Source organism: Heterodontus francisci, chromosome 42 (assembly GCF_036365525.1).
Source record: "Heterodontus francisci isolate sHetFra1 chromosome 42, sHetFra1.hap1, whole genome shotgun sequence".
Lineage (NCBI taxonomy): Eukaryota > Metazoa > Chordata > Chondrichthyes > Heterodontiformes > Heterodontidae > Heterodontus > Heterodontus francisci.
The window spans coordinates 5,953,073-5,971,535 of record NC_090412.1 but is presented as its reverse complement, the minus strand read 5'-3'; the positions used below and the strand labels follow the sequence as shown (position 1 = coordinate 5,971,535).

Here is an 18,463-nt window from a genome sequence, read left to right as displayed (position 1 = left end):
AATCCCTTGGCACCATTTTGAGAAGAGCAGGGAAGTTCTCCCTGCTGTCCTTTGCAAAATTTATCCCTCAATTAACAACTAATAACAGATTATCTGATCAATATCACATTGCTGTTTTGGGGATCTTGCTGTGCACAAATTTCCTACATTACAACAGCTAACCACGTTTCATTGGCTGTAAAGCGCTTTGGGGTGTCCTGAGGTTGTGAAAGGCGCTATAGAAATGCAAGTCATTCCTTCTTTTCTTTCCAACTTCAGTCTGCCCCCAAACTGTGAAGCACCTTCGGATCCGTTGCCTGTCTAATACATGGCTCCCACCACAGGACAAACCAACGGCAAGCTGATGCTCGATTACTCACCGTGCCGGGCCGTCTTGAAGTTGACTGGCTGGAAACCTCCTGTCAGAGCCGCGGAGGAGTCGGTGATGTCGGTGTCAAAGTCTCGGCAGCTCCTCTTGTACACGATGATGCCGAGCACCAGCATTATAACCAGGAAGATGAGCACAGCCGCCACCAGACCCGCGTACAAGGCAACATCACCGGCGCTGCCCATGGCTATTGAAAGATCAAGAGGTAAAGGATGCTTTTGAAGTCATAGAAACAGGAGGTCATTCAGCCCCTTGAGCCTGTTCCACCATTCAATGAGACCATGGCAGATCTGTATTGTAACCCCATTCACCTGTTTTGGCTCCATTACCTTTTAAACCTCGGCTAGCAAAATTCTATCTCAGATTTACAATTATTCATTGAGGTAACACCTACTTTTTTTGGGGAGAGTTTTCCACACTTCTCCAACGCTTTGCGTGAAGAAGCGTTTCCTAATTTCTCTCCTGAATGATTTGACTCTGATTTTAAGGTTATGTTCCCTTGGCCTGGACTCCCTCACCAGTGGAAAACATTTCTCTCCATCCACAAAATTCTAAAAACCTCAATCACGCCATCCTTTAATCTTCTATATTTTAGGGAATTCAAGACTATTTTATGTAATCTCTTCACATTAACTAACTTTAGGAATCTTAGCAACATCCTGGTTAATCTGCACTGCACTCAATTGAAGGTCAATATATTTTTTCTAAAGTGCGGTGGATAGAACTGTACATAGTTTAAAAAAAAATCACACACATTATAAAGACAAAGCAAATTCAAAAGGTAATTTGCTCTGTGATTATTTTAATTGAAATTTACTATTTTAGTCATGTGCAATTCTCATCCATAGCAAAGGGGTTCCTATTAATAAAACCAAACGTGATATTCATCCCCTGCACAGTCACAGTGAGACTTACAAACTTTAGGACATTCAGTAAATCAGAGCCCAAAAATAACTGCAACTATCTTTTATTTTATTCTTTATTATTTTTTATTTTATTTTATTATATTCAGATCATCTTCACTACTAGTCTATCCCCCTCTGGCATTGCCCATGTAAAGACCAGACAAAGCTAGGTTCCCCCTGCGATGCTATAGGTATTCTATAGGAATCTGGAGCTCAAAATACCCCTTCTATTTACAGCACAGAAACAGGCCATTCGGCCCAACAGCTCCATGCTGGCGTTTATACTCTACATGAGCCTTCTCCCACCCCTTTATATCTCACCCGATCAGCGTGTCCACCCATTCCTTTCTCCCTCACGTGATTATCTAGCTTCCCATTAAAGGCATCTATGCTATTCACCTCAACCACTCCTTGTAGTAACGAATTCGACATTCTCGCTGCTCATTGGGTAAAGGAGGTTTCTCCCTATTGGACCTATTGGTGACTATCTTATATTTATGACTCCTGATTCTAAAGGCAGAACTGCGTAGCCTTGGGTGTGTCCACGTGGTGGATAGCTTTATAATGGAGAAATCTGACTGAGAGGCATGGCAGAATGGCCATGCCCAAATAAAGATTGCGTGACATACATAACATTGGGGGGTGTTGGAAAGCTGCCACTTCTGAGGGCCCTCAAATCACACAGTGGGTCCCAAACATGCCAATACAATGCAATTGTTTCAAATTCCTTTCTGCATTCTTTTGTCGGATGAGCTAAGATACACAAAAAAAAAAGTTAATGCTTCCACTGAAACAGCAAGGAATTGTATTACCTAATTTCATGAGCAACGCTCCCCCAGGGCATCAGACAGACATTGGGATTGATCCTACACACACTTTAACATTGACTGGTCACCATCAAGCAGTGGTCATTGAGACACTTACTGCCAAGCACAGGAAAGTGCTATCAGATAATTCAGGCTCTCTCTCTCTTCCATTAGCTCTTACATTCCAGCCGATTAAGAAACATACGGAACTCTTATCATTCACTTGAAGGCCCATGTTTAATCCATATTCGTGGTACCGTGTACGAGCGCGAGACTCTCAGTCAACGGGTATCGCACATGACTAAGAGAAACAAAATGAATTCGAAATAATGAAATGGGAACTTACTAGAGTTTTTTGGTTCATTTAAAAGCTTTTTATCTGTTAAAAAGAAACAAAAGTGAAATCAACATGAAATGAGAATGAAATGAAATTGTTAGAATGTACACAAAAGATATAAAATTCAGGAAAACAAAATGAATGCACTCAAATACTCTTAATACTTGGAACAGCACTGCTCACTCACATGGGAGACTTGGTAGAAACCATTTTGTGATTCTCTGCAGAATAATAAATGGGTGTGGATGTAACAAAATGGAGGGTTGTGAAAATGCTATAAAATTGTGAGGGTGATAACTGAGGGTTTTATTACTGTGACGTGAATCCTGGGATATGTTTATGACTTTTTAACACCTTCATTACATATATTAAGAGGGTTCTGCCACTTTCTTTCTGGATCTGTAATCACCAGAGATTAGCCTCGTGACAAGATGAAGTATTTTACAAATTAAGAGTAGTCATGTGATAGGCACGTGTGTGTTAGACATTTGCGTGAAAGCAGTCATGTGATCTTTAATACCAGCTTCCTGTTACATCAAATTTTCATAGCTGCCCTGAGAAGTGGAAGATCAGAACTTAGACATCATGGACCTTCACTCAAGTGCCATTCATCTGAGACCCAGCAATGTGTCAAAATACTCGATAAGCCACTTGTGTAGGGAGAAACACACATGTAGACATGGCAATGACAGGAAATACTCTTCATTTATTTCTAATATAAAGGAGAGACGTACAACCCCTTCCCTCTATCAACAAGTTGCAGGTTCTTTTACTGATGTTCGTGGCCATGTCTTTACAACTGGTGATAAAATAAAGAATCCTTTGCAGAACTTCTGACAGGGAGCCTCAGTTTTAGAAACTAGAACTGAGCATTGTGAATGAATTGTGCCCTTGTGTGTGCCAGTGGGAAGTGAGACAGGGCTACTCCTCAGAGCTGACACAGGACTGCAGGTCCTTTGTGCCTGTCAAGACTCCTTTAGCTTTCTGTTTCATGTTTGGAAAACATGACTCGGAGGGTTTTTGGTTTGACAAATCACTGCAAATATGTCCGGAGGGGTTATTACTTGGCAGTGCCAGGAATGAGAGCTAATTGGACCTGACAAGTATGCAACTGTGGTCTTTTTAAGACTTTTCTTTCCAGCACACAGGGCTGACTAAAGATTCTGCTACTGATATATGGATAAAGACCAGTGCACATCACAGTTTCTCAAGAATGATCTTGATTTTAGTGAGGCAGTTTTTTCCACCATATCTGGCTCTTGTCTCTGTGTCAGAGGTTGTGGGTTCAAGACAACTCAGGGAAAGGGAGGGGAGACTCAACCATTCCTCACTGTTGGTAAACTGGCCGGACAACAACATCAACATCTAGGGAGGAGCTTCAGTTTGGGGCAATGGAGAAAAGGAAAGGATGGCCAAACAGAGTGAGACAAAGGGAAAGACAGAGAATAAAAAGCTCTCTTAATGCAGAATGGCAACCTTTACACGTCACACATTACCCATTCATTTTTACATGAGTACACATCTTTCTTTGTGCGAGCTTGCATCATTGTGACCAAGATTAAATCGAGGTGATGAGGGCCTCCTTTTACTTTTAGGCGCAGTGTTCATTCTGAAAGCCACAGTGCATATGCGTTCAGCTGAAGTGGAGAGTGCCTGGTTAGTCAGTCTAGTGTTGCAGTCCAAGCACATTGCAAGCACAGCAGCCGAGTGACGTGCCCAGCACTTACCTGCTGTTCGAGCCCACCCCTGCAGAGAAATCCATCCAATGGCAATCTGTGTTTTTTTTTTAAACTTACTCTGCATACACAGGCCATCTGTGCAGTTTTTGGACTCCAACACCAGGCCAATGCAATCCTTCCCTCCGTTCCTGGGTGATGGTTCCGTACACTCGCGGCTCCTCCAGTGGGTGCAGTCGGTATTGCAAGCCGACCATTTGCTCCAGTCTGTCCAACCGCCGTCAACTGCATTTCGTCAGAAAGGATAAACAGAAGAATGACAATGGGCCACAGTTACAGCTAGACCTGCTCGAACTGAATCACAGCTAGCATTTACAGTTACACAGAATTTACAGCATAGAAACAACCCATTCAGTCCAGTGGCTCTGTGCTGGTGTTTATGCTCCAAACAAGCCTCCTCCAACCCTCCTTTATCTAACTCCATCAGCATAACCCGCTATTCCTTTCTTCCCTATACACTTCTCTAGCTTCATCTTAAATGCATCTATGTTCTTCGCCTCAACCACTCGCTGTGATGGCGAGTTCCACATTCTCAAAAAGGATATAGAAATCCTGGAGGAAGTGCCTGAAAAATTTACAATGATGATGCCAGAACTGAGAGGGTACAACTATCAGGAAAGACTGAAAGGCTGGGGTTCTTTACTCTAGAAGACAAAGTTGAGGGGTGATCTAATAGAGGTCTTTAAAATAATGAAGGGGTACGACAGCACAGACATAGAGAAGATTTTTTCATTTGTGTGGGTGTTCAAGACTAGGAGCCAGAAATATAAGAATAGTCATTAAATAAAACCAATTCAGAAATCAGGAGAAATTTCATGACCTGAGTTCAAATTGGCACCCAACCAGAAACCAATATATAGAGTAGATAGGGAGAAAGTGTTTCTACAGGCAGGAATGTCAGTAATCAGAGGACCCAGATTTAGGATAACAGACAAAAAAAGCGAGGGAAGTTGAGAACTTTTTTTTTTACTCAATGAGTAAATGAGGTGCTGCCCTGTTAGAGAAATCGCCAAGCCTGTTTGTGAAGAAGATACTGAGACTAGGATGCTTTGGTGGAGATTGTTTATTGCTCACCATAGAGCTTACTTCTGCTCTTCTAACAACACCGCTGGCTGCCTCTTTTTTATATATACACATTTGAATACAATTAACACACAACACCTGTTCACCCTATTATCTTGAACTACCAGGTATTTATCATCCGTTAACAGAACTTCAAAACCTAACAGCCTGGAAGGGTGGTTGAAGTAGATTCAATTCAACTTTCAAAAGGGAATTGGATATATTCTTACACGGAAAAACTTGCGGGGCTATAAAAAAGGAGCAGGGATGTGTGACTGATTAGTTGCTTTTTCCAACTGCTGGCATAGGCATGATGGGCCAAATGGTCTCCTTCTCTGATGTATGATTGTAAGCAAACAACTCTAAGAGACACCCTTTGTATTGCCCAATCAACACCCCAGTTAGTTTAGCATCATCAACGTCCTGGGGGGCCCGTCATCACTGAGCAGAAACGTTACTGGACCAGCCACATAAATACTGTGGCTACAAGAGCAGGTCAGAGGATGGGTGTTCCCCAGCAAGTGACTGACCTCCTGACTCCCCAAAGCCTTTCCATCATCCACAAGACATATACCAGGAGTGTGATGGAATATTCTCTACTTGCCTGGTGGGTGCAGCTCCAACAACAATCAAGAAGCTTAACACCATCCAGGACAAAGCAGCCCACATGATTGGCATGTCATCCACCACCTTAAACATGCACTCCCTCCACTCCCAATGCTCAGTGGCAGCAGTGTGTACCATCTACAAGATGCACTGCAGCAAGGCACCAAGGCTCCTTCAGCAGCGCCTACCAAACCCGCGAACTCTATCACCTGGAAGGGCAAGGGCAGCAGGTGGTTGAGAACACCGCCACCTGGAAGGCCCCCTCCAAGTCACACGCCATCCTGACTTGGAAATATGTCGTCATTCCTTCACTGTCGCTGGGTCAAAATCCTGGAACTCCCTCCCTAACAGCACTGTGGGTGTACCTACGCCACACAGACTGCAGCGGTTCAAGAAGGCAGCTCACCACCACCTTCTCAAGGGCAATTAGGGACGGGCAATAAATGCTGGCCTTGCCAGTGATGCCCACATCCCATGAATGAATAAATAAAATCCTCCATTTTAGAGCACAGCCACATAAAGGGGATGGAGAATTATTAATGATTCCAACACGGTAATAATACCTCTGAAATAGAGTTAGTGATTATTGTGAACACAATCAGCTGTGTCGCAAACTACCGCCACCTCTTTCAACTCACCTGGGCACATGGTGGTGCAGACAATCTTCTGAAAGGTTTGCCCTTCACAGAAGGCTCCACCGTTGAGTGGTGCTGGGTTAGTGCAAGTTCTTGTCCGCTTTTGCCATCCTCGCCCACAGCGGTTGTTACAGGAAGACCACTCTGTCCAGGTGGACCAGCCACCATTTACTGTGGGTGGTGGAAATCAGACAGAAGATGGTTATTCCAATAGTAGTGGTAAAGGAAAGTAGCTCATCTTTAGTTTAAAAAAATAATAATACAGATCCATCAACCATTTCGCCAGTTGTTTCCTGAAGTTCATGGAATGGTTTGTTCAATTATTATCATATACAACTTGAAACACTCAACAGCAACCTATTGCAAACCTTTTTATCAAAGTAAACATAATAAAACAGACATCTAGAGGAGGTCATTGATTGAAGCAACACCTTCAACATAGGAGCATTGGAAGAGGATGAGGCCATTCAGCCCCACGAGTCTGTTCTGCCATTCAATTAGTTCAACGCTGACTGGTATTTGAACTCTCGCCCTGATTCTGTATCCATTAGAACCCTTGCTTAACAAAAATCTTTCAATCTCAGTTTTGAAATTTTCAATCGACCCCCAGCTGCAACAACTTTTAGCGGGAGAGAGTTCCAGATTTCCGCGACCCTTTGTGTGAAGAAGTGCTTCCTGCCATCACCCCTGAACAGCCTGGCTCTAATTTTAAGGTTAAGTCCCCTTGTGCAGGAAAACAACAGTCAGAAAAGAGGAGCCTATCAGACACAGCGCATGCAGTTCTGTCGGCCAAACCAAACAGCTGGGTGCTTTTTGAAACCTGCGATTTAAGCCCAGGTGTTGTCCAACATGTCAGCGTGGTGAAGTGGAGCGCGTATAATTGGGAGTCTGCTGCTTTCAAGCCTTAATCAAGTGAATTACAGCTTATTAACTGCAGTGTTGCGATTGTCTTAGGTGCTCCCAGGCTCCTGGCATACAGGCAATGAGGGCAGATCTTGACTTGGTGCAATTATTACAGTGAGTTGGCAGCCTGTTCTATATCTCCACCTGATTTTTAATCTGAAGTCTGGCTGGACCACACATTGTATAAAAGCACATTGAACATACAACACAGACACAGACCATTTGGCCCAACTAGCCTGTGCTGGTGTTTATGCTCTGCACGACTCTCCTCCCATTCCATCTCAGCCTTTCAGTGTATCCTTCCATTCTCTTTTCTCTCATGTACCCATCTAGTTTCCTTTTGAAAGCAGCGAAGCTATTTGCCTCAAGCGCTTCCTGTGGTAGAGAGTTACACATTCTAACCAGTCTCTGAGTCAAGAAATTCCTCCTTATTGCCCATCAGATTTGTTAGCGACTATCTTGTATTTATGGCCTCTGGTGTTGCGATCAGATTCAATTGACTCAGGTACAACCATCCATTACTCCAGGATCTTCCCAGAGAACAAGGATTATCTCCAGTTTCTTCACTCCATCACCGACTTAATCCTTAAACCCTGATCCCTGACTCATCTCCACCTCCAACAAGAATGTGAGGGGGGGGGTGGAGGTGGAGGAATCATCAATTCATTCTCACAAAGACTGACACCATCTGTTAAGTTGCTTGTGCTGCTTCCCCACTTCTGTTTACTGCCTGCCCCGACCCACCTAGCCCCCAGCCCTGCCCCCACCCACCTAGCCCCCAGCCCTGCCCCCACCCACCGAGCCCCCAGTCCTGCCCTCACCCTGAACCCAGTGTTGTTCGCTGGATACATGCAGTACAAATCCATAAATTTGTCATCAAAAACTGCAGATAAAATCATCCAAATGAAATTCATATCACAGGTTAAGCACTGTGAAGGAACAAGGCACAATTATACTGGCACCATTAAACTTATAAGCTTAGACATTGTTGTCTGTGAAATTACAGTAACGTTTTAATGAAATGATTGCGGCCAATTTTAAAGGTGATGTTATTCTATATTCTGTTGGAATAGCAGGCAGAGTAAGGTCAGCCAAATGCGCAGTACAGTGTCATTACTGTCACTCTTCTCCCTTGATAATGAACTAAGGGGAAAGGGGCTATTTCCAGAGTGGGAGTAAAACGAAGCTTTTACATGACTTTTGGGACTGCAGCAGCTCTGATGCCAAGGCTGCAGAGAACAAATCAAAAAAATGAACACCAAGTTTCTTTTAAGTAATAAATATACTGCTTTCGACACAATAATGTCAGATAGGCTTAGTCCAACTAATCACTTGTCTGAAATGTTTGTCCCACCGTAATGAATGGTCGTGCCCGTTCATGTCATGTCTGCCTGTTGCACGTAAACCAGTCGTTACACTTTTCAGAGCCTCAGTGACAGCGGCAGGTTCGCAGACGGGGGGCAAAAGTAATGAATCAGCTCTCGAAAGGCAAGGCCCCTTGGCTTACCGTATACAACCACAGTGGCAGTGGTACTACGTCGCTTGGCAACAATGTTCTTGGCCACGCACGTGTAATTTGCCGTGTCTGAGAGGCGGGCTTGTTTGATGATCAGGTTATGGTCAATGGTGAGGAGAAAGTTGGAGTCTTGGACTGGATTGATGACATCATCGTTCTTCAGCCATTCCACCTGAACAAGAAAAGGAGGCAATGGAAATAAATGGCAGCATCTTCGGGAGCCAATGTTATTTTCAATCATAGACTCAGAGAGATACAGCACTGAAACAGGCCCTTCGGCCCACCGAGTCTGTGGTGACCACCAACCACCCATTTATACTAATCCTACATTAATCCCATGTCCCCTACCACATCCCCACCTTCCCTCAATTCTCCTACTACCTACCTACATTAGCGGCAATTTATAATGGCCAATTTACCTATCAACTGGCAAGTCTTTGGCTGTGGGAGCAAACCAGAGCACCCGGTGGAAACCCACACGGTCACAGGGAGAACTTGCAAACTCCACACAGGCAGTACCCAGAACCGAACCCGGGTCACTGGAGCTGTGAGGCTGCGGTGCTAACCACTGCGCCGCCCAAAATCATTCCTTGAAACTCTGCATGATCGTCACCGAAAAATGTTTAATCATATAAACTGATGTAGCAATGTGTACATTAACACATCGAAAACTTAAAAATTCAAGAATGGATATGGTTGGGTTGAGTCCTAAAAGCTTTCAGGGAACAAGACAGAGATTTGCATAATGAGCGCAATTCCACCAATTAATAAAAGGAGTGGTCACACACTGCTGCACAGAGAACATGTAGTGAGTGCATCCTCAAAAGCAAAGGGTATTTCTGGTGCCTTTGCTTTCAAAGTTTTGGAGGATGAGAGAGATGTGCAAAAATCCTCCGAAAACATCAAGCGCAGCCATGAGGTCACGAGATGAAGAAAACCTTGCGCTCGTTTGATGATCACTTTTTCTGCTGCTTTACTTTGACCTCGGGGCAAATCGACACCTCACCAACGCCAATGCTCCTGAGACTGTATTTAACCCAGGTATGGTTACAATGTGACAAATAGCCTAACAGACTTCTCTCAATTGCCCTTTTTTCCTCCTACTTTCCGTCCAACATTATTTAATCAATAGATTTAAGGTATCAGTTCAGGGGCGATTTATCAAATGATATCAGCTGCTGGCTGCCTGCTCTTCAGTTCCTGGAGAAACTCAGTGAAGTGTGCAACTTAATCTGTGAAGGGTATAGAGTGATTTAATCCAGAGACAGAGAAGGAAGCTCAGTAAGCAAAATTTTATTTTCAGTAGTTTTAATGAATTTCTAATTAATTTGTTTCTTTTCACATAGTTACAAGTGTTCGCTGATTAATCACCCTGACCTCAAGAGATTTATATCCCCTTTTAATCCTCTCTCACTACATTGACGCTTATTAAAATGAGTGTTAACAAAACTGGACCCATTCAACATATTCTTTTTCATGCATAAAGGTCTTGTCTCTTTGGAAGTTACCTTTTGAATGATACTGTGCCTTTTGACATTCTTACCCAACAGTGCCTGCAAGGCTGGCCTTGGAAGCCGTAGGAGAAAAACTCAACAGCAGTGGGGTGAGATAAAGAATGGGCTTTGTATGATTTCTCAGTCGCAGACGGAACCTGGTTCAATGCAAGTCAGACCAGATTCTGTGACACACAAGAGTGTTCTATGATGAAGTGTCAATGCACAAATTTTACTCAAGTTCTACTTTCAGAAACCTGGTTCAATCTAGTAATTGTCAACAGCTCCCCAGGGACTGCCCACATGAAGAAGCAGCATGGCGCTAAAGATGTCCTTTTATGGACGGGCTCCTGCTTTTGGTACATTGGGGGGGGGGGGTGGGGGGGGGAAGAAAAAACTGGTCATTTATCCAGCAACAAAATGTGACACTTCATAGAGATTACCATCGCTAAACCTTAGGTTTCTCAACAACTACACAAACAAATTGAGCTCTGCAGTCTTTTCCCATTTTTTTTCTCCCCAGGATTTAGAGTAATTATGTGAGAGAAAATGCGGACAGGTGAACCTGCTCACGCTTCGTGGATTAGTGCCCCGTGCTAAAATAGCAGAGACAGGAATTTGATCCCTGTGCTCACCACCAACAGTAATTTCTCCTGTAATATGTGACACATGGGTCTAGATATTAACAATTGGCATTAAAACGAGACTAACGGGAAACTCTTGGTGATTCAGCGCTCGTGTCCAGGGTCAAAAAACATCCAGGCTCCTGCTTGGTGAGTTGTTGCATTAGCTCGAAGGCTGAGAAACATCCAGAGTCAGACACTTGAACTGGAAACTCACTGGTTCATTACCCTCACTGTGTTCCCTTGTGACTCCTTGGAGATAAGGAAATGACTTAAGCAAGCTGGGAGGCAGAATTATGCACAAAATTCCCAACAAGACACAGAGCAATACAAAGAATTACTAGCCAAGTGATATCGGAATGACGAATGAACTGGAAGTGGCACATGTGGGTAACATATTTCCCCATACACTGATTTGTATAATGTATCGGAACCCATTACTCGAAAAAAAAAAGTGATTCTACTTATAATCCATGTCTGCAACAAAAATTCAGATGATCAAATTGCCTCCTTTTAGTTTCCTCTTAAAACCCACAACACTGGATTCATCCCATCCTCTTTCTCATTTTATGCCTCGATTTTAAAATTCTCATCCGTGTTTTCAAATCTTCCCATGGCCTCGCATCTCCCTATCTAGATAGATTCTTGATAAGCAAGGGGGTGGAAGGTTATCGGGAATAGGCAGGAATGTGGAGTTGAGGTTACAATTAGATCAGCCATGATCTTGTTGAATGGCGGAGCAGGCTCGAGGGGCCGAGTGGCCTACTCCTGCTCCAAATTCATATGTTCGTATGTCTGTACCTCTGTCACCTCCTCCAGCCCCACAGTGCTCCGAGATCTCTGCGCTCCTCCTATTTTCGCCTCTTGTGCAGCCCTGACTTTAATCACTCCACCACTGGCGGCCGTTCCTTCAGTTCTCAAGACCCTAAACTCTGGAATTCCCTCCCTAAGCCTCTCTACCTCTCTCTCCTCAGTTAAAATGCTTAAAACCTACCTCTTTAACCAAGCTTTTGATTATCTGTCCTACTATCTCCTTATATGGCTCGGTATCAAATATTATTTGATAATAGCTCCTGTTCAGTACCTTGGGACATTTTACTAGAATAAATGTGCTATATAAATGTCAGTTGTTGTTGTTGTCAGTGGCACCCTGCAATTTGCCAAGGCTTCTCAGTTGGGAAAAGACCCCTAATATGGTCTGGGATCTGGTGGCACCATTGCTATTACTCAGTTACCAAATAATCTCCAACATGTGGTGAGTAACTCACCTCCTGACTCCCCAAAGCCTGTCCACCATCTACAAGGCAGAAGCCAAGAGTTGGAATACCCTCCACTTGCCTGGATGGGTGCAGCTCCACAACACTCAAGATGCTCAGCACCATCCAGGACAAAGCAGCCCGCTTGATTGGCACCCCATCCACCAACTTAAACATTCACTCTCTCCGCCACTGGCGCACAGTGGCAGCAGTGAGTACCATGTACAAGACGCACTGCAGCAACTCACCAAAGCTCCTTCGACAGCACCTTCCTAGCCCGCGACTCTACCACCTAGAAGAACAAGGGCAGCGGATGCATGGGAACACCACCACCTGCAAGTTCCCCTCCAAGCCACACACCATCCTGACCTGGAAATATATTTCCATTCCTTCGCTGTCGCTGGGTCAAAATCTCGGAATTCCCACAGTGGCGCAGTGGTTAGCACCGCAGCCTCACAGCTCCAGGGACCCGGGTTCGATTCCGGGTACTGCCTGTGTGGAGTTTGCAAGTTCTCCCTGTGTCTGCGTGGGTTTTCTCCGGGTGCTCCGGTTTCCTCCCACAAGCCAAAAGACTTGCAGGTTGATAGGTAAATTGGCCATTATAAATTGTCACTAGTATAGGTAGGTGGTAGGGAAATATAGGGACAGGTGGGGATGTTTGGTAGGAATATGGGATTAGTGTGGGATTAGTGTAGGATTAGTATAAATGGGTGGTTGATGTTCGGCACAGACTCGGTGGGCCGAAGGGCCTGTTTCAGTGCTGTATCTCTAATCTAATCTAAAACAGCATTGTGGGAGCACTTTCACCACATGGTTTGAAGTGGTTCAGGAAAGTTGCTCACCACCACCTTCTCAAGGGCAATAAATGCTGGCCTTGCCAGCGATGCCCACATCCCATGAATGAATAAAAAAAAATGAGAGTAAGGGACAACATCTTTCCTCCAGTTTACAAGCTGGAGTTTAAGCAGCTTTTGAAACCAAACGTTCCTGCTATGTCTTCTGATTTGATAGTCCCTAAAGTGGCAACCACGGTTAAGGTCATGTTTGCCCTTTTCACTGTAGAAAAGAAACAGATGAAATTACAGATCGCAAACTGCAAAGTTCCAGTTAAAAACCTTGCAATCCCAGGGAATAAAAATAGAGTTTGATTGATGTGGCCCTGACCAGATGTGCCCACAGACACAGAGGCATAACAACAGGCCCAGTGTTTGTTGAAAACAAACAACAACTTGCATTTATATAGCATCTTTTGCATAGTAAAACATCCCAAGGTGCTTCACCGGAGCACTATCAAACAACATTAGACAGTGAGCCACATAAGGAGACATTAGGACAGGTGTCCAAATGCTAGGTAAGAGAGGCAGGTTTTAAAGAGCTTTTTTAAAGGAGGAGAGAGAGAGTTGGAGATGTTGAGGGAGGGAATTCTACAGCTTAAGAGTTTAGGGGCCAGTAGGCAGGGACATCAATGGTGGAGCATTGAAAATCTTGGATACACAAGATGCCAGAGTTGGAGGAGCACAGAGATCTCAAAGGGTTTATTTATCTTGTGTGAAAATGCATCAAATCATGTTTAAATTGTTCAGAAGCTGATATTTAGTATTATTATTGCCATGTTTAATATATTCAACAACTATGACAATACCTGAAAATTCATGTAAAGACTTTCAGATTAACCGTCCTAAAGGGGAGTGAAATGGAAGGGAGGGGAGGTTACTGAAGAGGAGGTTTTGAATGGAGAATCTTTGCATGCTCTCCCTTCATTCATAGAACAAGCAATAAATCCTAGGGTCTATTGTGTATTGTGGAAAAGTGGAATGGTCATCCCCTTAGGAATGGGGGAGCCACAGAAATGCCCCCGTTTCATGCCAGTTCGCCAAGCAAGAAACAATTCTGATCTGATGCTCAACTTCTCTCGAAAGATTTACACCACCCTGTCTCTCCTCCTTGTCCTCCAACATGTGGTGATGGGGAAATCACTGGCGGACATTCCTACACCTCAACTCTTTTGCTCCTACCACGGAAAACAATGTCTGAGGCAAAAGGAACAGGTGGAGGGGTTAAATACATTAAAATAACTAAATTATTCCAGTGCTGTTGTTGCACTGGAATAATGTCTCTCCCCAGCCCTGCCGCAGGCACATTTATCAAAGCCTGAATTCCTCTGTTGAGGCTTGCTAATTTGTCATGGCTATTCAGTAAATTAAGCAGAGGCATAGACCATTTCCCACGTTACACACCATTTTGCACCTTCAAAATTTGACAGCAGACTAATTCCAGTGCCACAAGATGCCAGAGCACACCGTGGATATTGCAACGGCTGTATCACCAGGTCTTCTTAATAATCACGGTAGATGATGGAACTATTTATATATCCACCATGGTGTTGTTGATAGACTGGGGGGGTGGAACCTGGCCAAAACGTTTAGCTCGAATTGATGACCACCTTTCAGTTTTAACACTTGGAAGTGTTGGAAGACACAAGATGCTTACATTAGATACTACAGTGAACTCTACTCATTATAGAATCTGGTGTGTTGCTAAAGCATTCATATAAAAGATAGCAATAAGCAGTTGTTACAGCATTTTCTAACCAATTTACACACTAGTTTAAACCTATCACCCAAGTTATAGGTTTCAAAATGTTGTCAGTTTATCAATTTAAACTTAGAATTCAACCAAGAGAATCTCCATAACAACTCTAACTTTATAGGTACCACTCAAAATTGTGAAAAAAATCTTCCTTCCCAACTATAAGCTCTCATTCCTGACATGATTCCAGTGAATCATTACCACAGTCTTCTCATGGCCCCAATAATGTTCCGAGAATAAGTGTCTTTAACTACAAGCAACTAGGATGTCATTTCCTGCCTCCCGATTCTCTATTTATTCAGATAGAACACAAAACGGAAGAGCTACTTTGCAAAGTAAAGACGTGAACCACACACGTCGAGTTATAGAGTCTATACAGCAACAGGCCATTCGGCTCAACTAGTCTATGTTGGTGTTTATGCTCCACACAAGTGTTCTCACACACTGCTTTATCTAACCCCAACAGCATATCCTTCTACTCCTTTCTCCCTCAGCTTCCCCTTAAATGCAACAAAGCGATTTGCCTCAGCTGCTTCATGTGGCAGCGAGTTCCACATTCGCACCACCGTCTGAGTAAAGAAGTTCCTCCTGAATTCCCTATTGAATTTATTAGTGACCATCTTGTATTTATGACTTCTAATTTTGGACTCAACCACAAGTGGAAACATTTTCTTGATGTCTACCTTAACAAACATTTTCATAATCTTAAAGGTAACCCCTCAGCCTTATCTTTTCTCGAGTCCCAGCCTGTTCAGAGTTTCCCTCTAAGTATATCCCCTCAATTCAGGCATCATCCTTGTGAATCTTTTTTTACACTTTCTCCTCTCTCCTTTTTATATTATGGAAATCAGAACTGTGCAAAGTCCATTGATAAAGCACTGACCTGGCCTGATTGTTCTTAACTCTACAAGGGTGCACTGTACCTCTGCTGGTGGGACTCCTTCTGGTGGGCGACATTGCAGCAGAACCTCATGTTCCAGTGACACGTCTGTTCCCAATGGTTCCTGCTCAAAGTTCTTCCTCAGGTCTGGATAGAACAACAAAAAGTCAAGTTGAAGTAGTTCTGGACTGGAGCTCCTCAGGAAACCACCGATGTTATCATAGAACCACGGTCACTCGTTAACTCTTTGTCGCCCAATGTCTATCTCTCTCCATTTCATGCCAGAGACCATGAGCTGTGGAGTACCGTCCAGATACACATGGAGCAACACATCTGTTCAGGGACATGGGGGGTGAGGTTGAGTTACAAGTGACCTTTGGGCTTCGTTGCAAGAACCCATTGATCATCTTGCAGTGGTGTCCTTGACCAACTTTCATTGTATTTATGATCTGTAAATGACTTACTGCAGACACAGTTGTTAAGTTTAATCAGGTGAGGCTTAATGACTCACACAGAAAACTAAGTACGAGAGAACAAAAGACTTGCATTTATAGAGTGCCTTTCATGACTGCAAGATGTCCCAAAGCATTTACCATCAATGAAGTACTTTTACAGTGTTGTTACTGTTATCCATGGCTCAGTTGGTAGCACTCTTGTCTCTGAGTCACAAGGTTCCAGACTCAAGTCCCACTCTAGGGCTTGAGCACAAAAGTCAAGGCCGACACTCCAGTGTAGTACTGAGGGAGTGCCGCACTGGTGGAGGTGCTGTCTTTGAGATGTGATGTTCAACCGAGGCCTGATCTGCCCTCTCAGGTGGGCATAAAACATCCCATTTTGCTACTTTAAAGAAGAGCAGGGCAGTTATCCCAAGCATCCTGGCCAATAGTTATCCCTGAATCAGCATCACCTTGCTGTTTGTGGGATCTTGCTGTGCACAAACTGGCTGCTGCATTTCCTGCATCACAACTGTGACTACACTTCAAAAGTACTTCATCGGCTGCGAAGCGCGAGGAGACATTGTGAAAGGTGCTATATAAATGCAGGCCTCTCTTTAAAGCTAAGGAACACGGCAGCCAATTTGCACACAGCAAGATCCCACAAACAGGAGTATAATGATCACATCATCCGTTTTGTTCTAGCGATGATAGTGCAATGATTCAGATAGATGCATCTCTACACTTGATGCTTTTTGTTAAAAACGCCATTGAATTTATAATCAATGTTGGAACAACTGAAATAAATAGACTGGAAAAGGTTGTTCAATATCACATCTGTGAAAGATAAATGGATCACCTCTAAAGATGTTCTGCTGAGCATGCAGGATAAATACACGCTCCAAACCAGAAGCTCAGACTTGACACCCAAAACGATAAGTAAATCAGAAAATAAATTAAAATTGAGATAAAGAGGGGAAAATGGCCTGTAAAAATTCTACAGGGAAAAAGGAGAAGGGTTCAATGGGATGCACACAAGGAATTACAGAAACATGTAAAAAATATTAGAGAGGAAGAGAGAGACATAGAATAAAGAAAACTAGCAGAGGCTGAGCAGAAGAGAATAATCAGTAAGGGTGTGACCAGGGAAAAGTGAAAATTAGAAAAGATACAAATTGCCTTTAATTGAGGACAGGCAAAAAATAGTAAATATTCTAAATGAATGCTTCATCCAAGTTTTCCCATGGGAAGACATGTGCCCTCTCCAAACAAGGTATAATCAATGGCTTTGTTATAAAGGAGATGGAAATCTTAGACAGGCTAATCGATCTTAAAACAGATAAACTCTCAGGGACAGATGGTTTTTATCGCAGAGTGCAGAAAAAGACTAAGGAGATGATTTGCACAACACTGACCATCATTATGAGGGAATCAGAGGACACCAGGGAGGAATGGAAGCAGGTTAAAGAGGTGCTCATGGTCAAAAAAAACAAAACAGACACAGGCAACTACAGGTCCATTAATCTATCTTCACTTCCGTGTAAAATAATGGAATCAAATATCAGATGTAATTTCGAGGATTATTTGTACAATAGCAAATGAGTGAAGAGCAGCAGGGGGAAGGTCAATCTTGACCAAACTTCTCGACTTCTTTCAAGTGACAACGCAAATGGACTGCGAGAATCCCTCCGTCGTGGTGCATCTCCATTTCCAAAAGGTTTTTTGACAAAGTTGCGCATGAAAAACTCTTAATTAAAAGTTGTGGGAATTCAATGTAAACCATGGGAATGGATAAGAAACTCGCTGAAGGGTAGGAAGCAGCGAGTTCTCTTTCGAAGTTATGTCATGTCGGAGTGTGGGGGGGAGGGGCAGTGGGGATGAACCTCAGGGTTCATTAATGCTTGCGAGTGCATTCATCTCATGGCAACTGTATCCCAGCAACACACTGGTGGAAAACCAGCAACTGTGTCCTAACAAGGAGTTAACACCTTGAGAAGTAGAAGGTGGGAGAGAAAATTGGCACAAGGAAAGCAAAGCAAACTAATAACACTGCTTTCTTTTTCTCCTAACACCATGACAGACGTTCCTCTTGCTGTGATACCTGGCAGAGCCACAGAAAACCACCATGAAATGGCCATGTCAATATCAGTTCAAACATCTCCCCTTGAAAGGAAAGAGTAACAGAGTGTGCTGTGAGAATGAGGCGAGAGAGAAGACTGCCTTTGATCACAGTCGGTTTCACAACACAGTTCCCAAGCTTCCAAATAATGACTTTTCTTTTTAAAATGACCTACGGAACTGCATAGTTCTGACAA

At 43.5% G+C, this 18,463-nt stretch overlaps 1 protein-coding gene across 1 annotated transcript in view; it reads right to left on the bottom strand.

Annotated features, from left to right (window-relative positions):
- Positions 1-18,463, bottom strand: part of unc5b (unc-5 netrin receptor B) — a 232,047-nt gene that overhangs the window by 39,501 nt on the left and 174,083 nt on the right. The window contains exons 4-9 of the mRNA XM_068020412.1: positions 15,758-15,861; positions 8,865-9,045; positions 6,458-6,625; positions 4,212-4,376; positions 2,425-2,457; positions 360-554 (exon numbers count right to left, since the gene is read on the bottom strand). Of these exons, the coding sequence (XP_067876513.1) occupies positions 360-554; positions 2,425-2,457; positions 4,212-4,376; positions 6,458-6,625; positions 8,865-9,045; positions 15,758-15,861 (846 nt within the window). The remainder of the gene's footprint in view (positions 1-359; positions 555-2,424; positions 2,458-4,211; positions 4,377-6,457; positions 6,626-8,864; positions 9,046-15,757; positions 15,862-18,463) is intronic.